Source organism: Gigantopelta aegis, chromosome 8 (genome assembly GCF_016097555.1).
Source record: "Gigantopelta aegis isolate Gae_Host chromosome 8, Gae_host_genome, whole genome shotgun sequence".
NCBI lineage: Eukaryota > Metazoa > Mollusca > Gastropoda > Neomphalida > Peltospiridae > Gigantopelta > Gigantopelta aegis.
The window spans coordinates 63,275,697-63,302,497 of NC_054706.1; the positions used below are offsets into that span (position 1 = coordinate 63,275,697).

The 26,801-nt window shown below is 37.1% G+C and overlaps 1 protein-coding gene across 1 annotated transcript in view; it reads right to left on the minus strand.

Annotated features, from left to right (window-relative positions):
• Positions 1-5,111: 5,111 nt before the first annotated feature.
• The window catches only part of LOC121378188 (RYamide receptor-like), a 55,929-nt gene continuing 34,239 nt past the window's right edge, over positions 5,112-26,801 (minus strand). The window contains exon 2 of the mRNA XM_041506258.1: positions 5,112-9,374. Within this exon, the coding sequence (XP_041362192.1) occupies positions 8,907-9,374 (468 nt within the window). The 3' untranslated portion in view covers positions 5,112-8,906. The remainder of the gene's footprint in view (positions 9,375-26,801) is intronic.

Consider the following 26,801-nt stretch of genomic DNA (forward strand, 5'->3'; position numbering starts at 1 on the left):
CTGGACATTGGGGACTACGCAGTGTTGTTACTTTTAAATCACTGGCAGGATTCTGCAAGTAAGGTTTTGATTGGTGGACATGAGCTCCAACTGGCTGTCTTTAGATCCACATGTAATAGTGGAGCTAATTTTAATTAGATTGAGAAAAACGTATATGTATATATAAGAATATTATTGTTGTGCGGTTTTTTATTGTTCAGTTAGTACTAATAGGTGAAATAATTTGTTTACACTAAATTAACTAAACGGATCGTCCGATATCTCACATTAATAATAATTTTACTGGAAATAAAAGTTTGAATCATTATGTTAGTATGTAACAAAACACATTTAAAGTTTTCTATGTATTTCATGTGTTAGGAGCGGGACGTAGCCCAGTGGTTGGTGCTCGCTCGATGCGCGGTCGGTGTGTGGGATCGATCCCCGTCGGTGGACCCATTGGGCGATTTCTCGCTCAAGCCAGTGCATCACGACTGGTATATCAAAGGCCGTGGTATGTACTATCCTGTCTGTGGGATGGTGCATATAAAAGATCCCTTGCTGCCAATCAAAAAGAGTAGCCCATGAAGTGGCGACAGTGGGATTCCTCTCTCAATATCTGTGTGGTCCTTAACCATATGTCTGACGCCATATAACCGTAAATAAAATGTGTTGAGTGCGTCGTTAAATAAAACATTTCTTTCTTTTTCATTTATTAGTAGCTGTATCTTACAGGGTGTATACTACCAAATCAAATCCCATAGACGACAATAGTAACATATGTGGCTAAAACTCCTGCCTGCAACGTATCAATCGACATAAACACCACGGATATAAATGCTACCACCCCTCACCCTTAAAGTGAATCACAAAAAAAGTGGGTGTCAAGCTGCTCATTTCTGAGATAACAGGTAGCGTCTATGACTACCCTAGTTCCGCACAAAATTTGAGTACTTTTTTTTACAGGTACCCCATACATGTTCCAAGCACAAGGCTACTTGACACAGTGGTACTAGATGAAATAAAATTGCATACGTTTTTAGCCCAGATGAAACTTTTTTTTTTACACCCAACACACTCACATTTATCACCAATCACAGGACTTGTGGTGTTCACTTCTCTATTAAAAGTTGGGTGCACCTCGAACTTTGACCCAGCCGGAAGTTATTTGGTTTAGTACTACCTACAGGGCTCGAAATATGTAGTAAAATGTGGGCTGCTGTAATTATTTAAAAATAGCAGGTCAAAAGAAACTTAGAGACCTTAATTTAAGCCTGTGACACTAAGTTTGGTTTATCTACAAACCTGTAACACTTTGGAAAAAGTTACAATAGAGTGAAACAGAGTCTGTGACATTAAAACAGGGAAATACCCTTAAAGATTTTCCAGAGCTCCTCTCCATAACCATTACTTCTGAGACGCACGTGCTTTTTTTAAAATACGATTTTTTTTTTTTTTTAAATGGTATTAAAAACACTAGGATGACCAGAAACAATTTGGATGTACGGAAATGGATAATATGAACAATAAAATGTAAGTAATATCTGATTTCAATTATCAAAAACTTGTCTAACAGTAAAAAAATATGTCAAAGTGTTTAAAAGCTAGGGTCTGTCCCTTTAAGAAAATATAGCACGGAATGAGTGGAGGGTTTGGGACAGTGTGTGGAAAACAAGGACCTCTGATATTTATTTATTTATTATTTTTAGTTTTTGTTTGTGAACCTGTGGCAGATAAATTCATGTTTTATTTATTTTTTTCTTATTTTTTTTCCTCTATTTTCGGACGACTTGTCATTAACCTTTAGGAATGATACTAATTTGTTATTGCAAATGATGTCTACCTCAAATTCGTCACACTCGTTCTGTCCTGTACTCGGTCACTGGCAAGAACAGTATGTGCCCATGGTGAACGTGTCTGAACCTTAATTGGATACAAGCACAATAATAGAGTTTGCTATCCTACTTGTTAACATCATCCTCGGTGGAGTTGTGATTAACCCATTAGTCCTTGAGCCTCGTGGGTGCTGGGTTCATATCCCAGTACAGACTCCAACACAGTTTCAACGTCTCAGTTGGGAGGTGTCTATTAAAAGGCCATGACATTGAACGTTTCGCTCACTAACCACCAACAATGAACCATTAACCCATGTCCTGGACAGACAACCAAAACACCTGTGGTGTAATACGATGACAGCAAGCTTGAGACTTTATAACATTTTACAGCTTTTATCACAATATCAGTTGGACTCTGTCTTGTGCATACAAGCTCGAAAATAAAACAAAGCAACATTGAAGTGGCAAATACAGATATATATATGTGCAGTGATGTGCATATATATATATATATATATATATATATATTAGTCAAACTTAGATAACTCGATCTTGAAGGGGACAAGGAAATAGTTCGAGTTTCAGGGAGTTCGAGTTTTCGAAATTAATACATAAGAGTTCAAATTTGAAACAAGAAGTAAATGATTTAATGAACGTTGGTGTATTTTGCAGATGTGAAAACATGGCGGAACGTAACTAACAAATAAAACACTGAAAGCCGAATAACGCAATTCACTAAATTATTTTTAATTATTTTAAATAAGAAAAATAATTAAAACGCACAAATGCAAATCAGGAACTAGCATTTATATAATTTTAAAAAAGAAAGAAACAGCGTTAATAATTATTACAAGTGCTCTTTGAAACTGACCAGACTGTGTCTGTAATTATGAATTACGTAGCGAAGCTCTCCGCCATGTACGAGCACCGACAACTAAACACAGGATCAGTTCATTCCGCATAGTCGGCGATCTATTATTTTGTCATCACCTGACTCCTCGACAGCCCAGGCCACCCGGGACAGACGCGCTTCGTCTGATTGAGCTACAAGTCTGATCATTCCACACATGTCGAGTTTTAGAGGTGCATTATCCATTAAATCTTTATGGCGGGACCAAATAATTAGGTCGAGAGATCGAGTTTATCGAATGTTCAAAGTTTGAGTTTTCGAAGGCCGTTATTACTAGTTTCTATAGCAATTCGGCCGGGACCGTCGCTTCGGGTCGAGAGATGTATGTATTTATGTGTGTGTGTGCGTACGTACGTACGTATAGGAAGAATGTAGAGTCCCAGCAACTGCATGGGACAATTTGTGATGCATGTATGTATGTATGTATGTATGTATTAATGTATTAATGTATGAATATCAATATATATTGTATGTCGAGGTTGACTGTTACATACATAGATATTAATTCTCCCATGCCGTTGCTGGGACTCGCACTTGTGACACTGAATCGCCCGCAAATAGCAGACTAACCACGATGCGTTCTGAGCTATCCAGACATCCATTAAAAAAAAGATGCTATTTAACTCAACCATATGCATGGGGCCTACAATCTACACGGTCGATTCCGCTTACATGCATGACACAGTGGACAGACCTGGCACTGACTAGTATGTATTGATGTATGAATATCTATATATTGTATGTATGTCGAGGTTGACTTACATACATAGATATTAACGCACTGGCGCAATGTTAATTACATCCTTTCTGGCCTCACAAAATGTACATGTATGTATATATGTGTGTATGTGTGTGTGTGTATGTATGTATGTATGTATGTATGTATGTATATACATTTTTATCCTGTTGGATATTTGTTAAGATAACAACCTTGTTCACTATAACACAATAAGAACAAATAATATATTATAAATACATTTATTTGATATATGTTATCACGAATATTGTCTTGCAGCATATAGTTCATAGTAAAATATAATTCATAATTTGTCGACACGACGTCAGCCACGGCGTATACAACAACGACAGCATCGTCAACTGCTTGGAATACATAATATTATTTTATACACAGCCTCTATGATGTGCCAGACAATCAGAAGGTACACTGAATGTATAGTTCATAACAAATGTATAAGCTTGTGGTAGCATAGCCGTAGTTTAAAATATGCTGGTGAAAGAAAAGGAAAATAGTGTTTAATTCTAAGCTACGGCTGTTTTTGGTGTCTAACATATGGTTATTTGGACACTTCGTCTTCAAAAGTAGCAATGGAGTTTTTAAAATAAAATAATAAAAATGTATATGCGCTTTTAAACAAAAAAAATAAAACATACTATTTAGCCGCCTTTGATATGCCAGTGGTGTGGTAGTGGATGAAACTGGGATATATCTATCGTGTCTACAATCGATCGTATCTCAAGTGAATACTTAACGATCGAGCTACTTTCCATTCTTTAAAACGAGACATCTCTAGCCTTTTAACAACATCAGCAGGCTTTCTGCCAGAAATGAATTTCAGGGTACGTAGTAAACACAAAGCGGATCATAAGTGCCCTTACTAAGTGGGTATGGGTTTGAAATTGCACACAGCCTTTCATGTACTTTGACCAAATTTTAAACAGCTGTTCTCTTAATATAATTTTTCTAAAAATTAAAAAATATGCATTTATTATTTTCCAAGATTTTAGGGTACGTAATTTTACCCATCGTACCCTCTGACAGAAACCCTGATCGGGAGTAAGATCATCCACTGATTTCATATGGGTTGGGGGGGGGGGGCAACCCAGCATTGGGGGCACAATCCACACTATGTATGTATGATTTTATCAAATTTAATGTAGTAAAAAAAATGATTGCGGGGCCATTGCCCCCCACCCACCCACCCACCCCCACCCCCACCCCACCCCCCTCCCCCTTCCTCACTACACCACTGAGATCAGCCAGTCGTTTGTCGGTAACGCTTGCTAGTTTGGTTTTAATACATTAAACTGGACACTTCAGAGCTGGTAGAACGAACACCTAAGATGAGTTCAGCGAGAAAAAATACTTAAAGGGACATACCCTAGTTTTTAAACACTAAGGCATATGTTTTACTATTGTAGCCGTTTTTGATAACTGAAATCATACTTTACTTAGATTTTATTGTTTAGATTATCCATTTCCGCACATTTGAAGTGTTTTTGGTCATCTTGGTGTTTTTAATATCACAAATACATTTCTCTTCTTTTTTTTTAAACACACGTGCGTCTGAGAACTAACAGTTATGGAGTCGAGTTTTAGTCTCTTTTTTTTAGGGTATTTCACCATTTCAAAGTCACAGACTCGTGTTTCACTCAATTGTAACTTTATCCAAATGTGTTACAGGTTTGTAGATTATCTGAACTTATTGTTAATTTTCACGGGTTGAAACTAGGGTCTGTCCCTTTAAGTTAAAACCATTCTAGATTGGGTTTTACTGTATGTCAAGTTAAACCGAATCACCACATCGACAACTAATCAAATATTTCGCGAACGTTAACGTTTCTCGCTGTCGCTGAACGCAGGCCATGCAAGTTCAACTGCAAGAAACAATAAAATATGTTGGCTGTAGTCATTACTTCATCATTCATGACTGGTAATTGTGCATGGCTGGCATCGTTTCTGTGCAAATACTAAGCATAGATATAATTTAAAGCGCAAAAACTAGCACAAGTAAGATTAACCTACAAGAACAGACGCTGGTATCGTTGGAGATAAATTGATTCTGATATCGTTGGAGTTCTACGAGAACTTGTTGAATATTTTTTGTCCATAACTAGTCCTGCGGCTACTGTTAGGGTCAAGGTCAAGTTAATTATTTCCAACTACTACTTTTATATGGTAAACGTCCACACACGTCAATCCTAGAAAAGCACTATATTAATACCTTACCTTACATTACACCATACCACCACCATCACCACCAACATCAACACCCCCACATCCAACCCCACCCCACCCCCTTCTGAAAATTAATTAGTCAACAATGACAAGAGTCATTTATACAAACAATAATCTTATTTTACACATTTTGGGATGTTATTATTATTATTTTATTTGTGTAAGAAACGAATATAATATATGCCATTTGACAGTCTTGTCGTTAACTTTACAAACAATAGGGACAAACAAACATACACACACACACACACACACACACACACACACACACACAGACAGACAGACAGACAGACAGACATGCACACACAAAAGATAAATAAATACCGAGTTAATTGTAGATAAGATCAAGAGTTGTGAAACTCTCGGTTCGCGGGCTATGTAATATTTAGTAAATATCAACTGACGAATGAAAGCAGATTAGGATTTATGCCTAAAAAAAATATTTAATATTTAAACACAAGCCGGTGTGTCATTAAACATTCGTGTCATTACCTTACCCATCTGTAATGTTTAAATACTGACTACTGTACACTTGTATACTGACAGCTATTGGTAACATCACTGTCTACAATACACAGGACTGGTTACAGCCATGTCACGGTCTACAATACACAGGACTGGTTACAGCCATGTCACGGTCTACAATACACAGGACTGGTTACAGCCATGTCACTGTCTACAATACACAGGACTGGTTACAGCCATGTCACTGTCTACAATACACAGGACTGGTTACAGCCATGTCACGGTCTACAATACACAGGACTGGTTACAGCCATGTCACGGTCTACAATACACAGGACTGGTTACAGCCATGTCACGGTCTACAATACACAGGACTGGTTACAGCCATGTCACGGTCTACAATACACATGACTGGTTACAGCCATGTCACTGTCTACAATACACAGGACTGGTTACAGCCATGTCACGGTCTACAATACACAGGACTGGTTACAGCCATGTCACTGTCTACAATACACATGACTGGTTACAGCCATGTCACGGTCTACAATACACAGGACTGGTTACAGCCATGTCACGGTCTACAATACACAGGACTGGTTACAGCCATGTCACTGTCTACAATACACATGACTGGTTACAGCCATGTCACGGTCTACAATACACATGACTGGTTACAGCCATGTCACTGTCTACAATACACAGGACTGGTTACAGCCATGTCACTGTCTACAATACACAGGACTGGTTACAGCCATGTCACGGTCTACAATACACATGACTGGTTACAGCCATGTCACGGTCTACAATACACATGACTGGTTACAGCCATGTCACTGTCTACAATACACAGGACTGGTTACAGCCATGTCACGGTCTACAATACACAGGACTGGTTACAGCCATGTCACTGTCTACAATACACAGGACTGGTTACAGCCATGTCACTGTCTACAATACACAGGACTGGTTACAGCCATGTCACGGTCTACAATACACAGGACTGGTTACAGCCATGTCACTGTCTACAATACACAGGACTGGTTACAGCCATGTCACTGTCTATAATACACAAGACTGGTTACAGCCATGGACCTAACTTGTAAAGCTTTCTTAAGCTCGCTTAAGCAACAACGTATCGTCCTTGTGAGTATTTTTTGTAAAGTTGCGAGAGTTTAGTAAATTAGATCTCAATGATTTCGCAGTCCAGTTAAAAAAGACTTGCAAGAACAATGCAGCATCGCTTAAGAGAGCTTTATAAATTATATTAAGGTCCTCGTTTTACGAAGTAATCTTAGCACTACTATCGTCTCAAATACCTACCATCGCGACCGTAACTTTTTTCTACGATCGCGCCCGTTCCACGACGCGGCGTAGCTTACTATTGTCGAAAATTACGGTGAAAATTTACATTCTGTACGACTCAGTTGTAAGCCAATAACGTATTTGTCAAATGGCAGTGAGATGATGATTTGATGATTTTCTAACAAGGATACAAACTCTTTGCGTTCGATGAAAAACATTCTAGGCCATACGACCTTCATACGAAAATATGAGAGATAGCGCTCATGTCTTATGGATTCAGCAAGTATCGCTTAGCAAATAAACTGAGAAAGTTACCTTGTGGATGTCCTATACCATTGAATACAGCCAATATGTTTCAAATAGTCGGAAACCAATGAATTATATAACTAATTCGCACTCCTTCGCATATAAGATCTTAAACATTAAAGAGGTACTTACTATCGTAAGGTTGCTTTGTGGAACGGCTGTAAAGTTTACATGTGCCAGCCTTAAAACTCACCTTAAAACACTACAATTAACCGTACCTACGATTATTTCTGGACCCTGGCCCATATTTTCGAAGCAATCTTAGAATTACGAAAATGTAAAACCATCGTATACTATGACGTCACTATGGCGTGTGCTATAGTGACATTATAACATACAATTGTTTTACGTTTTTAGCGCTTAAAATATAGGCCCTGTCTCAGCACTGTCTACAATGCTTACGCGTGAACAGATAACTGTTGACAGTGTCATCTACAATACTCATGCCTCTTACACGTGTGCAGACACATGTCAAAGGCACTGTCTACAATGCTTACGCGTGAACAGATAACTATTGACAGTGTCATCTACAATACTCATGCCTCTTACACGTGTGCAGACACATGTCAAAGGCACTGTCTACAATGCTTACGCGTGAACAGATAACTGTTGACAGTGTCATCTACAATACTCATGCCTCTTACACGTGTGCAGACACATGTCAAAGGCACTGTCTACAATGCTTACGCGTGAACAGATAACTGTTGACAGTGTCATCTACAATACTCATGCCTCTTACACGTGTGCAGACACATGTCAAAGGCACTGTCTACACTGTCTATAATAATTATGTTAGCAATGACCCGTCAAAAGTATTGTCTGCAATTTTAAGGTGAGCATCACTGTCTGCAATTTTAAGGTGAGCATTTGTGCAGCTAGCTGTAAACATTATTGACCACAAATGACCTCAGCCTTTAATAATACATTCCTGTCGCTATTTATGGTAAATAAATACACACTTTCATAATTATCGTTGATAATTACAAATCAAGTTCTGATAATGTACATAATATATACACGAAACAAGTACTCCAAAATATAATAATTATTGTACACTTATAATGAATCAAACAAAACAACATCGCGCAGTAATGCTATAAGGCTGTCACGTGGTATTCTCGTCGAAAGGTCACGTGTCACTGTGGATGCTACCATCGTGACCGCGATTACAGTTCGGAGACAGATACTTGATCTTAGTCGTCTGGCCGCCATAGTTCACGAAATGATTCTCGTGCGGTTTCAGTTTTGGGTCCATGATGTGACACAGTCTTTCTCTCTCGGGTTCTCTCCTCATGGGTAAATCCCTCCGCTCTCGCGGGTCCATATAATCATTAGAATCCACGGACAACGACCGTCTCCTGGAGCACCTGTGTAACGACAACAACAGCCCCGTCCGAAACTTTGGACTCATCCAGATGTAGATAATGGGGTTGTAGCAGCTGTTGCTCATGGCCAGCCACTGACACATCATCCAGATGATCGGCATGTGGGCGTGGTTGTAGATGTAGGGGTCGTGGTCTCCCAGGAGGGTGATCACGTGGACCGGAAGCCAGCACAGCGCGTAGAACACGACGACGGTTATCATCATCTTGATCATCTGAAATTGTAAAACGTTAAAAGTTAAAGTATGTTTTTTAACGACACCACTAGAGCACATTGATTTCTTAATCATCGGCTATTGGATGTCCAACATTTGGTAATTTTGACATATAGTCTTAGAAAGAAAACCCGCCACAAATTTCCATTAGTAGCAAGGGACAAGATAGCACATACCACGGCCTTTTGATATACTAGTCGTGGTGCACTGGTTTAAGAGAGAAACAGCCCAATGGGCTCACCGACGGACATCGATCTCAAACCGACCGCGCATTAAGCAAGCGCTTTACCACTGGGCTATGTCATGCCCCCTGGAATTTTAAAATGCATTAGTTTAGTATTGGTTTAAATGTAATGAATGCCAAGAAAATCAGAAAGATAAAACTGTTACCATCATCTTGATCATCTGAAATTTTAAAATGCATAAGTTTAGTGGGCGCGAATCTATATAATTTGCAGTTGTAGTATCGTTTTTGTTGTTCCTTGTTAGCACATATCAGAACGACAAAACTTGTATCATCATCTTAATCATCTGAAATTGTAAAATGCATAAGTTTAGTTTCTGTTGTAAATGTAATGAATATTAAGAGAAACGTGAATCTATACTTTACAGTTGTGGGACTTATTTCATTGTGTCTTGTTAGCATATATCTGAAAAACGCAACATTTTATCATCATTTTGATCATCTGAAATTTTTAAATCTTGAGTTTAGTATTTTATAAAATAAAATGACATGAATAACAAGATAATCTGAACGACAAAACCGTTGGCCGTGATCAATACTGTATCTCTACAATATACAGAATGAATGGGCATTTGAAAAAAAAAGTTCAATGAATCGCTATCTAGCGTCTCGTCTATAGGAGGACATCATTCACGAGGGCATCCTTTATTGGACATAGAGAATAATGCATGAGGGGCCGTTAGATACCATTTATATCACAACTTGTTGTTTTAAAATGTATCTAACGAGCGAAAGCGAGTTTGATACCTTTTTAAACAACGAGTTGTGAGATAAATGGTATCTTAACGGACACAAATGTATTATTCTATTTCTTACATATCCACAAAACCCAAGTTTTTACAAATCTTAACATCTTTAAGACCAAAAGGTATTTACAGCCGTTGCACTTGTAGTTGACTTACGCGTCACAGATACATGAATGTCAGGTTAACTATACGTCACAGTCTTAATCGATTAACATCATGTAGTTTTTCATTGGTTGTATCATATTGATGGCCTGGTCATGTAAACAACCCATGTGTAACCAAAAATAACGCATGGTGTTCTCACCGACGGCTGTGTAAGAAAATACATTCTTGTGACCGCACAAAGAGAACTGCCATAATCCATTCCAAGAGTAGTTTACTAAAGGATAGAGCTCCTTGGAATAAATACAGCTGTGATGACATACCGGCCTCGGTGGCGTCGTGGTTAAGCCATCGGACTACATGCTGGTAGGTACAGGTACCGGCTCCTACCCAGAGCGAGTTCTTAAGGGCTTAATCCTCTTCTCTCTCACTAACCACAAACCAACTAACCCACTGTCCTGGACAGATAACCCAGATAGCTTAGGTGTAAACACATTTTATTTACGGTTATATGGTGTCGGACATATGGTTAAGGACCACACAGATATTGAGGAAAGAAACCCGCTTTCGCCACTTCATGGGGTACTCTTTTTCGATTAGCAGCAAGGGATCTTTTATATGCACAACCCATAGACAGGATAGCACATACTACGGCCTTTGATGTACCAGTCGTGGTGCACTGGCTGGAGCGAGAAATAGCCATGCCGAGGGAGAAAGACTATACGAATCCATCATATGCGGCTATGTAGGATAGAAAAAGGACACCCAAGGTGGTGGAAATTTGGACTTGGGAGGAGGTTTTCCGAGTCATAGGGTCGACATTTCCTCCACCGAGGGCATACCTTTTCTCCACCGAGGGTATACCTTTTCTATTCGACAGTTCTCATACATTCGCTACATAAACTATTATTTTGTACACGAAGAGACAAAATGGTTTTAAAAAGTTTATGTTCAGTAGTTTAACATACATAGACTGCATTCAGTAGCGTACCTCGGGTATGGCAGGTATGACACGTACCCAGGGCGCCACTAGAAGGGGGCGCCACTGACCAGTTTCTGTGAAAGTCCGACAAGCTACTATCGGATAGTGAAAAACCAATTTTCTTGAGATGTATGATCTGTCTTTGATTAACATAATTATGAGCCATAGGCGCTATTTTCCGTAAATACGCCACTGACTGCATCACTATATTTACCGCGTTTGTTTCATACAATTTAACACTACAAATTAAGAAGATACTTTTTATATAAGAAAAGTTTTAATTATAAAATATCAATCTGAAACTTGTCTGATGGTCACAGACATAACAATTGAATACGTTCCCCCATTTGTTTAGTTAAATGACATAATAAGATACAAATATGTCATAGCTGTCCCATACACTTAAGGATAAGAGAAATTTCAAAGATATTTTGCCGATAATCGGGAGGATCTTGCGAGATCAATAGTCGAATTACCATTATATTTAAAACACCTACTTGAGCTGGTTACAGAATGTGCTGGTGCATGTTAAACACACAGCCGTTTCCTATGGGTGTCCGTTTTCCCCGTTTAAAGGGACACGCCCTAGTTGTTAACCATTACGCCGTTGTTTTCCGCTATTAAACCCATTTTTTCACAAATAAAATTGCACTTTACTTACATTTTATTATTTAGAATATACATTTCCATTCACCTGAAATGCTTTTGGTAATCCTAGTAATCCTGGTGTTTGTAATACCACAAAATGCATTTCTTAAAAAAGCATGCGCGTCTGAGAAAAAACCCGTTGAGCAGACAAGGTCTAATCTATTTTTAGAGGGGATCTTCCCGTTTCAACGTCACAGACGTTGGTATAACACGTGACCGTTATCATTTTGGTTCGGTTTGTTTTCTCGTGCACGGTTCGCGCAATCAACATCCGATTTGTTGTCGTTTGCTTGTCGTTCAATTGTGAGGTTTTTCTTCACAGTTCGTGAACATTTTCATTAACAATAAAGTTCAGACAAGTGAGTATCTCAATACAAAACGTTACAAACCCTTAAAACCAATAAGTCTTACGATATCTGGAGAGGACAGAACAGTTGGAACATGCCCAGGAGAGGTGAAAGGAACGCACCCCAAGTCTATGTGCACTCTGGTAAATTTGTCGTGACATAGGCATTTCTGTGCTTCGAGCGACATCTACCGGTGACATCAGAATACTAACTTTCAAAATTATTTCAAGTTATTGGGTCACGGGGATTCCCATGGTATTTATCGATATAAAAACTGCTTTTTCACTCTATTTTATAAAAACGCGATCTAAGTGTGTTACAGTTTTGTAGATTAACCAAAATTATAATTAATTTTCGCGGGCTGAAACTAGGGCGTGCGACTTTAATGGATCTGCGGATTTGAACATATGTTTTGGGGAACTTCCTGAATCGCCTTGTTGACGACCGTGATTAGTGGCTGTTTTCGAATACGTTACCTAATTGTGTGCGGAGTAACGACAAGAACATTCAGCAAACACGTTTGTTCCGCATGGATTATACAGACGTGATAAAAGGATCACGCACAGACTCAACCTGATACGCTCTTTTAACTCAGTCAACAGACGACAATGGCTTCTTCGATGGTTGTGTTGGCTAGCCTTTTACCGAATAGCAGATTAGATCAGCATTCTGAATACACTAAACTAGCTTGGGTTTTTCTGTGTTTTTGTTGCTTTTTTCGTGTTTTCGTACTTAGTTTCCAGTGGTGGGGTGTAGTCTAGGCCGACTGTTAATATTTGTTTGTCGTCTAAGCCGACTGTTAATATTTTTTTGTCGTCTAGGCCGACTGTTAATATATATATTTTTTTTTTTTTCGATTTGATTTCTTCACTCTATTTTTTTTTTTTTTTTTTTTTTTTTTTTTTTTTTTTCTTTATTCCTTCATTTTTCTTTTCAGGTCTTTTTTAGAATCTTTTTAAATTATTTTTCCTTTTACTGATTTTCTTTTCCTTTTCTTAACTTTTCTTTTTATTTTCGTTTTTATTTCTGTGTGTTTATTTGTGTATTTGTTTTAAGGTCGGTGACTTGTTATGTCAGAGATAAATTTATGTATGCATGTATGTATATATTCCTATGTAATTGTCGCCATTCATATTATATTGTATTTAGAAGAGGGTCAAGTAAGTTGGCAAACTTGTGCCTAATTATTTTATTTATTTATTAGTCGAGGTTTTGTGGACTTTTGCTCAAATATCCAAATGTATACCACGGGTCTTTTAAGTTGGCAAACGTTTGCTAATTATTTTGTTATTTAAGCATACAAATATGTTATCAATCAATGTTTAAGTGTTCATTGGACAAATATCTAACCTTTGCCTTAATAACTGTTCGCATTTTAAATCATATTTACTGTTATTAAAATATGAGGAGGTAGAATACAGAATGTGGGAGGGGGTAAATAAGGTTAGTTTTCAAATATGTTTTTACTACATTTCCTCATTTTTTATTAGTTAACTGACTTGAACATGACGAGTATTTCAAGACTCTTCATCGCCACACCTAGCGAGGGACAGTAGCTTAGCCAGGGGCCAGGGGGACTACCCCCCCCCCCCCCCCCCGCCCCACCATTAAACCTGTTTTCGTTTAAAACTGTATTGGAATTTTATAAAACCATACATCAATACTTTATTACATACATACATACATACATACATACATACATACATACATACATACACACACACACATACACACATACACATACATACAATACAAATGAATGAATGAATGAATGAATGAATGAATGTTTAACGACACCCCAGCACAAAAATACACATCGGCTATTGGGTGTCACAAATGGTAGGTATATGAAAATATTATTACACATACAATACATGCATGCATGCATACATACATACATACATACATACATACAGGCCTGCCCACTGTTTCATGCACGTAAGCGGGATCGACCGCGTAGATTGTAGGCCCCATGCATATGGTTGAGTTAAAAGAGCTTCCTTTTTATGGAAGCTTCGATAGCTCAGAGCGTATCGTGGTTAGTCTTGCAATTTGCGGGCGAATCGGTGCCACAGGTTCGAGTCCCAGCAACGGCATGGGAAAATTTGTGAGGCCAGAACGGATTTAATTATCCCCTGCGCCAGTGCGTTAATATCTATGTATGTAACAGTCAACCTCGACATAAATACAATATATAGATATTCATACATCAATACATACTAGCCAGTGCCAGGTCTGCCCACTGTTTCATGCACGTAAGCGGGATATATCGACCGCGTAGATTGTAGGCCCCATGCATATGGTTGAGTTAAAAGAGCTTCCTTTTTATGGAAGCTTCGATAGCTCAGAGCGTATCGTGGTTAGTCTTGCAATTTGCGGGCGAATCGGTGCCACAGGTTCGAGTCCCAGCAACGGCATGGGAAAATGTGTGAGGCCAGAAAGGATTTAATTATCCCCTGCGCCAGTGCGTTAATATCTATGTATGTAACAGTCAACCTCGACATACATACAATATATAGATATTCAGACATCAATACATACATACATGCATATATACATGCATAGTGTGGGTTGTCATCCCCCCCAATATAAAATTTGTTTGACTGTCAAAATTAACAAATGTTTGATATCCTATAGCCAATGATTAATAAATCGATGTGCTCTAGTGGTGCCGTTAAACAAAACACATTTTTAACTTATTATAAGTCACACAAAACATCCCACATAATTCATACATTTATCATAATATGATTTTGCTGAATATTCACCACATGATATCTGATGATATTTTTATTCCCTACCTTTATATCTAAACATATACTTTTATTTTAATCATCCATCTTACATCATTACACTCGGTCGACTAGTACGTCTCTGCTTACTTATGACAATTCATATCACGATTCCTCACGTGTCTAGGTTTTCAATGAGGTTTTTTAACAGTAATGTAAAAATAATGTGATAAGCACACGAACTCGAAGTAACAAATAACAAATCAGAAACTGGAAACCATTAAGATGCAGATTAAATCTAGTGAAAACAAGCTGGTATGATCCAGTAGTCACGAGTGTCCATTTTACAACTTTCTTATTCTTATTTACGACGAAAATAAGTTTATTTCTTTGACATTTTTATTACAAAATCACGAGCAAAATCTTGGGCTTGGCTAAATAGAACTCCAGATTCAAGAGGGTTTTTTAATATATATATATACCCTATGCTGTAATCTAAATCTTAAATTCTTGATTTATGCGTAATACGTACGTTCATTTCATTTTTTGTTTTAAACAATCTTTATTCCGTGTTTTTATTATGTTTTTGCATTTTGTAAGATATGTCTTTAAAAAAAACCCCACATAAACAGATATACAGACATACCATCAAATATGTATCATAATAAATGTAAAAAAATAAAGTATTATTAAACAGGTGGTTTACAGTATTGGTGTTTTATTTCTTTGTCTTGCCGTGAATGGTAAGCACTGAAAACGATGAACCATACCGACCTCACCTTAAAGGGCATGCCCTAGTTTTTAAACACTAAGGCATATTTTTCACCTAGACCCTAGTTTCAACCCGTAAAATCTGTAACAAATTTGGATACAAAAGAGTGAAACAAGAGTCTGTGACGTTGAAATACCCTTAAAACTAGACTAAAACGCGACTCCATAATCATTACTTCTCGAACGCACGTGCGTTTTTAAAACTATGAAAAATGCATTTTGTGGCATTGGAAACATCAGGATGACCAGAAACACTTTGGTTGTACGGAAATGGATAATCTAAACAATAAAATAGAAGTAATGTTTCTTTTCAGTGATCATAAACGGCTCTAATAGTGAAAAATACGCCTTGGTGTTTAAAAACCAGGGTCTGTCGCTTTAAAGGTTCGTCTTCGCCTATTCAAACTGCAATATTAAACAGTAATTCACCCTCAAAGGTATGGTATTGTTTCGAGAAAATTGACGATATAACATTCTAAAAATGTGTAATTGTCACGGGGATTCCATAATACCCGTAACTGAATAAAACACGATTGTCCAAATATCTCTCCTAACTGTATATTTATTAGATCTCTCTGTAACGGGCGGTTAAACCCTAGTATGGCTCGTCTAGGTATGATCAGAGATAAGATATATATATATCAGAACGGTGAGCCTACAGAATACTGCGTCAGATGACCGGCAGCACCGTCTAAATAATATTGGTATAATACAGTATTAAAATATTTAAAGTCACATCAATCACATCAAGGTTATACACAGAGCAGAAAATATATATTTACCAAAGTCCCGTCTGAACTAATATAGATCGTTCAGTGGACGACGTCCGTGATCCCCTGGAGCCTTCCTAGTTCTCCCAGATATCTCTAAACCCTAGCTATTTATTCAAAACTCTCAGAGACGGCGAATATCGCCTGGGGGTACAAGGCGGTACCTCACGTATCATCTGAATTTCTACAGCGACCAAGACGCCATATCTTTCTCTTAGATCGCCAGACTCAATGACGCCAAGTCGCCAAATCACGGTTGTAAAAATCGCACTCGCGGAGGTATTACGTAACTACTGGCCACATGGCTCCGTACCTGGGCTGGGTGTGTATTAGAAGTACAGCTCGATGATCGTCGCGCAAGGGTATCACGTAACAAGTTGCCCATCTGGGCTAAGTGCATTTGGAACTGCACACGGCCTTCTAAAACAATTAATATCGCCACAGGCGAAAAGAAATTAAGAGCATGTACCGTCACAGTAATGTAAGCCTTAGCATTCATGACGATTACATATCTACCATTAGGTAGTACTAAACCAAATAACTTCCGGCTGGGTCAAAGTTCCAGGTGCACCGAACTTTTGATAGAGAAGTTAACACCACAAGTCATGTGCCAGGTTGTAATTGTTAGTGTGATGGTTGTAAAAAAACCCACCTTAGTTTCATCTTGGTAAAAAATGTATGCAATTGTATTTTATCTAGTACCACTGTGTCAAGTAGCCTTGTGCTTGAAACATGTTTGGGGTGCCTATAAAAGAAAGTACTAACATTTTGTGTGGAACTAGGGGTGTTGTAAAAAACATCTAGTTATACCAAAAATCAGCCACGAAAGGTACCATTTTCTTCAGTTAAAACTTAGAGGTGGGGGTTATAGTACTGATGTTTATGGGTCATAGTTTGGTTCATATATTGCATATAGTGTTTTCAAACACAAACTTTAACATGGTCGCCTATGGGATATTATTTGGTATAGTACAACCATTAACTGTATCATTGCACAAGACTGATTCCAAAATACGTTACGTTATCATAGTCATGAAGGAATATAGCTATGAATTACTGTTAGGTGATTTGTCTACAGACTACATAATGATATTAAAATACATGTATATGGTTCAAACTTTGTCTGTAAGAGGACTGCCACTTTTACATCACATATCGCAAGTCAATACAGGCATCAAAAATCATTCTACAACTTAAACAGAGGGACAGACGTCTGAATGGGTCCATTGGGCTATTTCTCGTTTCAGACAGTGCACCATGCCAGGTATATCCTGTCTGTGGAATGGTACATGTAAAATACCCCTTGCTACTAATGGGAAAAATTTTGCGGGTTTCCTCTCTAAGACTACATGTCAGAATTAGCAAATCCAATAGCCGATGATTAATAAATCAATGTGATCTAGTCGTATCGTTAAACAAAACAAACCTTAAGTACCTTTATTTTTACACATCTGTTGACAGTTCCAGCCAATGCATATAAAAAAACTAAAATAATGCTATCACATGATTTTCAAGTTTCCATTTCCATTTAATATCCAGTTATGTTAATTCTTGGCATGACTAATATAACCACATTTTTTGAAACGTGCTTATCATTTATAAATCTTAGAAATCTATATTTGGAACAATAAGAATGTATAGGGTGTAATGTTGTTTGTTCGCAAATGTATTAAACATATAAGTCAAACATCATCAAAGCAAGACTTACAGGAGACAAATTGACTCTTGGCGAAAATTGATAGTCTTTATCACTCGACATGTCAAGATGCTAGAACAAATAAAGGCATTCGATTCGATCTGTATCACTGAAGAATGTTCGAGTAGGGAGGAGGGTAATAACTCAACTGCGTTTTACTCTCGCTCTGTCTCTCTCTCGCTCGCTCTCTTGTTCTCTCTCTCTCTCTCTCTCTCTCTCTCTCTCTCTCTCTCTCTCTCTCTCTCGCTCTCCTCTTCTCTCTCTCTTTGTCTATCTGTCTCGCTCTCTTGCTCTCTCTCTTCTCTTCTCTCTCTCTCTCTCTCTCTCTCTCTCTCTCTCTCTCTCTCTCGCTCTTGATCCTCTCTCTCTCTTGCTCTCTCTCTCTCTCTCTCTCTCTCTCTCTCTCTCTCTCTCTCTCTCTCTCTCTCTCTCTCTTATCTCTGTATCTCTCTCTTCTCTTCTCTCTCTCTTTGTCTATCTCTGTCTGTCTCTCTCTCTTCTCTCTCTCTGTATCACTGTCTCTCTCTTCTCTCTCTCGCTCTCTCTCTCTCTCTCTCTCTCTCTCTCTCTCTCTCTCTCTCTCTCTCTCTCTCTCTCTCTCTCTCTCTCTCTCTCTCTCTCTCTCTCTCTCTCTCTCTCTCTCTCTATTTCCCTCTCTCACTAGAATGATAGTCGCAGAAACCACGTTTCACACATAATAGTCGAAGCCGTTAAATAAATCCTGTTTTCTGTCCTTTCTGCTATAATTAGTAAAACGTTGTAGGTGTAACGGCATCCATATTAAAACACCCGCTTGAAATATTTATAATAAAAACCATTCGATAATTATAACTTATTATCTTGTTTTTCTTCGTTCACATAAGAGATGAAAGTAAATAGTCCGTGCATCAAATATTAACAAAGCTCGCCTCTTGGTACTCGATTTTAACAAAGCCTCTACCTCGTTGTCTTTTTAAATTAATAAACGCATTTTAAACAAACAGCATAATTTACGAAAGCAAACGATTCTTTAAAGTTACTGATTTAAGATATGGTATACTGACATATATAGCCTTTAAAGAAATAAAACTGTTAAATCTACTGGCGCCGAAGTCAAGACACTTGTCGTTAACTGCATTGTTTTTTTTCTTTTTCAAATGAATCTTCCTGTTTAACCCATTGTCATCATATGGGTTCTCTCTTTCTTTTGAATCTAGGATATTTTTATATTAGTTCTGCTGCATTCGGGAAATATAATACGGTCTTTGGCGTGTTAATTTTGTAGAACTAGATTAAAAATAAATTAAAACCCGAGTCTATAAAATGTGATCCTTTGTCTCTTAACACAGTTCTGCTTCAAAGAGATATAATGTATATGAAAAAAATAATTACTGAAAATTCTATTTTGAAATACCAGCCGTCACACTTGTCTACCTAATAACGCATTAACCTTTAGGCTACAGGATTAATTTTTGATAAAAGCCACATAAAATAAAGTTCATATACAAATCGGTAAGTATTATTTTCGTGGTTTTTTGTAATTTTTATGATATTTTAGATCAGTTAATGTTGATTAAAATTAGGCAAAAAATCGAAAAAGTCGCGTTTACTTACGGGCATTTGTGGCAGCTGTTCAGTATTTATGTCCATTATTCCCGACAAGAGTGGGTTTTTTACCAGAATTAAAAAAAAAAACGAACTACGATTCATATTGCAATATTTGATGATTTTTGTTGTTGGTAAAGCTGTCACAATCAGCTATCGATCCCCCCGAAAATTATCGCGACGTGCCGCTATTGTTGTCAAGTGAACCAATTTTTGAAGTCAAAATTCCAAGCTATTTTCCACTGAACAACAACAAACAAAAGCTAGAATGCTGTAAAATAAACGTTAAGAAAAAAACGTTACCGGTGAGTGTCGTGTGCAAAATGGCGGGAAATATTAATTGGGGAATGCACTGTATACAGTGTACTGTATGTGGACTAGCGTGACGTCGGGCAAGATATCTCGCCTGCAGTAGTCAGAAAGTTAAATATCGATGAGTCAACACAACCACTTTGAATTGGGGAATGCACTGTATACAGTGTACTGTATGTGGACTAGCGTGACGTCGGGCAAGATATCTCGCCTGCAGTAGTCAGAAAGTTAAATATCGATGAGTCAACACAACCACTTAACAACATACATTTATAGCGAGATGCCAAAAGGTTATTCAAATTTTAGATGCTGCTAACTTTTGTTTTGATGAAAGATGTCAAGGATGAGCAGTCGATATTGCAGCTTTAAGACTAAATTTGTTTTATGTTAAATATTCAGTGATAAGATTAGGACAGTTTGTTAAAATTTGTGTCTTGGTTAGCATTTAAGGTTCTCCTGTGCTGTTAGCACTGACACCCATTAGTAGGCTAATAATAATAATAATAGTAGTAGTAGTAGTAGTAGTAGTAGTAGTAGTAGTAGTAGTAGTAGTAGTAGTAGTAGTAGTAGTAGGAATAATAATTGTGTATTATTATTATTATTATTATTATTATTATCATCATCATCATTATTACATGTATTATAATGTTGGTAAAATCACGTCGCGGTGGGGTGGGTGGGGGCGGTTGTTACAAAAACATTACATAAATTTAGAGAGGGACCCGGGAGTGGTCTCAGATTTACTAGTAGCCTATAAAAAATGTATTTTGAGTTTTATTGCCTCTTGCAATTTTGAGCATTTGAAATGTGACTAAATACAGCAAAATAACCTTTTAGTCATATTTATTTACGGTAAAATTAACCTTTTTTTTTACAGAATTTACGTAAGCAGCCTCAAAATTGCAATCAGTAAAAAATTATTACGTTCAAGCCCTGTTGTTGGTTTGTGTACTGTCCGTAGTTAGTTTCTCTTTCAGTTAATCTACCTCAGCCGCTGATAATTTGTAATTGTTATTTTTATTTATTCATAATCATTATCATTATCATTATTATTATTATTGATAATTAATTTTTTGTTAGTACTGTAGGGACAATATGACGCTATTCATATATCTATGGAAAACGTACACAAAAGGGTCCGTAAATTCATATACTCCCCCACCCCCTCCCCTGTTCAGAAAATGCACTGTTCGTACAGTACTTAGTATGTATTCCTCCTGTTCCGATGGTTCGGTAATATGGATCAATCAAATACATGTACTTATTTACCGCTTATATACATTTTTGCTGTGAATATAGCCAGCCCTCGTTAGTGGAGACTATAGACTCGGCCTTCGTATATATAGTCACATCGTATATAAACACCGTCTAGTTCAGAGTATTCTTCCAAATGTAACCATTCCTAACCCAAGTGCGCTGTTATGGCATATTTTGTATAATAATGAATTTGACAAGGTGGAAAATGACGGTTTTTGTGATCCAGATGTTTAGAGTTTTTCGCGTACGACTAACGATAAATTTACCTATAGCTGCAAAGGCCTAACTAGTCGGGATTGTCGACGTTTACAATGCTTCTGTCACTAAAATAAATTAATGTATAAGCTTATTATCATTCAGTACATGTTTTTATTAATTTTTAATAACTTATTTTCATTGGGAGTTTTTGTTTCTATTTACCCTACGTCGCAGAGGACGGTCAAGCGTTCTCGTTACACGAGCTTGGTAAATCGTTTTGGCACTGCGGTTATTCGGGGAATGCCCGTCATGTGACTCAAAATAGTACGTCACACCTCTGCTCTCCAAATAGCCGTTATTTTTCTCAGAATTATGGACCGTACCCATAATTCAATTATTTTTACATAATATCAATAACGAGTGTGATATGGTGGTTATGTAGATGGTTCAATAAAGTATTTTTAGGTACAAATCAAATGTATATATTGTCATATAATACCTCGTTGCGTCAATAATTAGGTCAACCATCTGTGACAGAGCGCGTTTAAGGTTCCTCTACATTACTATATACCATAATGATAAGACGCTTTGAGGCAATAAAGATGTTCTTTAATCCACATTGGTAATATTTAAATATCTTACAATATGCATATGAATACTTTCAAATCCTCTGGCTGATATTCTGTGTATTTTTTGTATTTATTAATATGTATTTATTGTATTTATGTACATTTATGTACACCCACCATCTTGTTACAATTATATTGATTGCTGTATGTATATATATCCTCATATGTCGTAGACTACGGCCTGAGTGTAAATAAAGTTCAGTTCAGTTCAGCTAATAGCAATCACCTCCGTGTTATCAGTGACGGCTATTGTTTGTCTAACAGATAAGTTCGATATTTGTTCTAGGGTGTTAAAGCGAAAACCCTCTTCAATGGACAGAATATTTACCGCGGTCTTTCATTTATTACCCGTGGAACAGTCTTTGCCAATCGGAAGTGAATTGGTCACGTTTTCACACACAAGTTGTAAGATAAACGGTGTCTTATGTAGTATTATTTTCTTCAGCCAGTAGGAACTGGGGGAATGAGTTTACAGAATCCGCCACCCCACCCCCAACTTGAGCACGAAAATGTACGGGGTTTTATTTGGTCCTTCTGTGTGTAAAACTAATATTTGGCATGCCCCCCCCCCCCCCTCTCTCTCTCTCTCTCTCTCTAGAGATTCTGCACCCACCGACTGACCCAACTCCCCTCCCCTACTTCAGATATCGTTGATAGTGGTCTGGTTAATTTAATTTTTAAACATCTTTTTCATTGTTAACAATGTGCTCAAGTGATGCCGTTAAACAAAATAAACTTTTAACCTTTTTGTATTGTTGAAGAACTTGTGTTGAAATGTTTTAAGAGGTACTGAATCCAAATTTTAATTGTACCTATTTTTTAATTTATATGTTTACCTTATTTTGACCCCAAATGGCCAATGTATGTTTCGTGCTGGGGTGTCCTTAAGCATTCATTCATTCATTATAGTGTAAATGTGTATCATATGTGCGTCATCGGTAGAAATCAGCATCGGTAGTGTTCATTTCAGTGGACGATTTGTTTGTGACATGTCAGTCAGAACTATATAGTAGCCAATCAGACGTCTTTAAAATCGACCTGCAGCAGTGCATATTATACATGTTGGAGATATCGCTATATATGATACGATAAAGTAACAATCGGTGTTGTCCCAAATAAGGCTGTAATGCTATCTCTCTCAACCAACCAAGTGTTATTATTTTTTAAATCGCCCTAAGCTCTTTTGTTTCAAATTTCCCGTCCAGCCATGTGGGTAGGCGATAATATTACCACGCAATCAATAAACTTATTTAAAAGGAACCAAAAGCAATTTAAAAAGTAATAAAACAGAAGGAAACTGCTCGGACACATCGTATAGTATGCAGTATATCATGTCTAAATCTGGGAATAGTAAACATCCTGTGGATTACAAATACTGGGCTCATCTATTACCCGCTGTTACGGACATATAATCTTCATATAGGATGGCGACTTCATTTATTATCCTCTATCAATCGGCTCTGTGCAAACTAAAGATCACAGTGTCATGGATAGCTATGTTGAGAAAACAGTGACCCTATCATTAATAATGGCGTCTGTGGAGAAGTTTGATGTCAATGAAAACCAATATCTTAAGCATTTAATTAACAAGCTTTCTTGGACATCTATATCATGTTTTTGAAAATTAGGTCCTACTCGTCTTTGTTTTGTAGAAATTTTGTTTAAGTATAAAACATTTTGAAATAGGTAAAATACAATTATTATCTAGATGGGGATATGTTCCAAAATTATGTTTCATGAATGAAGGGTATGCAGAATTATTTTCTATATGTACTAATGCAAAACATATATACACTTTTTCTGTATGTAAATGTTCTTATAATAATGAATGAATGAATGAATGAATGAATGAATGTTTAACGACACTCCAACACGAAAACTACATCGGCTATTGGGTAACAAACTAAGGTAAATGCATAAATGAATTCATAATCAACATGAATATTCAACTTTAACAGTTAAATTAAAACACGGCGTAAAGAACCGTACAAAAAAGTTCTTATAATAAATCTGAAAGACAAAACCGCTATCCCTGATGAAGACCGTATCTCTGCACAATGCAGAGTCGAATGGACATTTTGACAAAATAGTGATTGATTCCACGAATCTGTATCTAGTACCTCGTCCATAGGAGGACCGCCACTCGAGAGGAGGTCCATTTCTGGACAATACGTCGTTTTGACTGCCACAAAGAGGACTGCCATTCACAGACTAGTTTACTAAATGAAAACGAACTGAGGATAGCATCAGTGCACGAGATCCCAACTTTGGGTATATTTAAATTGTAATAATATTTAAATTGTAATAATATTTAAATTGTAATAATATTGAAGCAATTAGAATAGGAAGGAAATGTTTTATTTAACGACGCACTCAACACATTTTATTTACGGTTATATGGCATCGGACATATGGTTAAGGACCACACAGATATTGAGAGAGGAAACCCGCTGTCGCCACTTTATGGACTACTCTCTTTGATTAGCAGCAAGGAATTTTTTTTATATGCACCACCCCACAGACAGGATAGTACATACCACGGCCTTTGTGACACCAGTTGTGGAGCACTGGCTGGAACGAGAAATCAATTAGAATAGAGAACTTAATTTTTTGTTAACTTCCTATCATACGTGACTATATTTTGCTTCCTGTTGCCTGATATTATAAGTGTAATATAGTTCATTATTATAATTAACATTGGCATAATTAGTCTTGCTTTTAGCAACAGCGAGCAGAAGTAAAATTCCCAATATTGTCATTCAGTTTAACGTAAAGAGGCAATACTAAAAATAAGAAGTTTGTTTTGTTTGTCGATACTACTAGAGCACATTGATTTATTAATTATCAGCCACTGGATGTCAAACATTTGGTAATTTTTACATATAGTCTTAGAGAGGAAACCCGTAAATTTTTCCATTTGATATACCAGTCGTGGTGCACTAGCTCTGATGGGAATACATATTTGATTGTAAGTGTATTTCCGTTGGCAGCAAAAACACACTCAATTGTGTTCAAGTTGTATATAGCGTTGTGTGCTTTGTACTAGCGAAATTTGTTACTTCTGTTTTTTTCCACAAATCGAAGATCCTTTTCGATTTTTTAAGGACATTGGCGACAATATGCGTTAATCTACTCACCAGTAATCCATAAAAACAATATAAAAACACAATTCATGACAAATTACTTTGAATGCGAACACATTATTGATGCTTTTGAGTCTGAACAGATGACTACATGGATATTTATAATTTCACCTTTTTAACATTAATATAAGCGTTTTCAACGACAATGTGCTTAACAGGAGTTTTTTAATGATTGAAAAAAATAAAATGAAATATATTTCAATGTTAATAAAGAATCCTTTATGGTATCTGGTTTGGCATGTAATTTTTAAACCTCCAAAGCAAAACAGATCTTCGATATCAGTTAATGGAGGAGACATAAAGTAAGTCAAGCGTGTTTGGTCTGTATGCTATAATCTACATTGAGACAAATTCGGTAAACAGTTTCGTCTGCTGTGATTATTGCAGCAGTCTTTATCTGACACGTCAGTGTGGTTAGTCTGGTATATGATTACCAATGTTACGCCCTGATGTAGCAATACTAAGCCCACAGCTAAAGCTGATATGCAAAATGGAACGTGTGTCGCACGAATGGTCACAAGAGTCAAATGCTTGCTATGGTTGGAGACAAGGACTAGGGTATGGAGGTGGACAGCAAAAGAAACTGAAAGATGAGTGGAGCTGCCAAATCGGAAAAAAAAAAATGGAATTCAAAAGAAAAAAAGGAACGTGGGATGCGGGATATATCTTTAAACAGTAGGCCCCTGTCTTAATAATTTATTCGCCATAAACATACAGTTCATAAGCACACATATATACATTATTCATAACCAAAAATATATATCACATAATTGTACATACATATAATACACTATCCACAGTTCATCACATAATTATAAATACACATATTGCATTAACCATAATCCACCATACAATAATAGGCAAATCCAAATCCAAACGTTTTTTACACATCTATTAAGTTCAGGAATTCTTTGTAGGTAACTGGTTTACTCATTAATATATAAAACAAAGGATACAGAAATATAATGAGAAAAAGCGGATATTGCTTGAAGCGAACACTGCGTCATGAAAATGTGTCGCAGAGATTTACAGTGAGCCTATTGAAACATTGAGTAAATGGGTCAAAGGCTTGGCTCCGGGTTCCATAGACAGTCATCCAAACTGGGTTTAAGGGATGTAAATATCTATATCTGCTTGCAGGCAAACCGATGCTAACTAAATATAGTACTGACCTCTGCGTACAAAATAAACGCCTTAAGACAAAGGGACCACATTGAACAAATATAACTGAAGGTCAGAATCTTTGTGGAAATTCTACGCGTGATG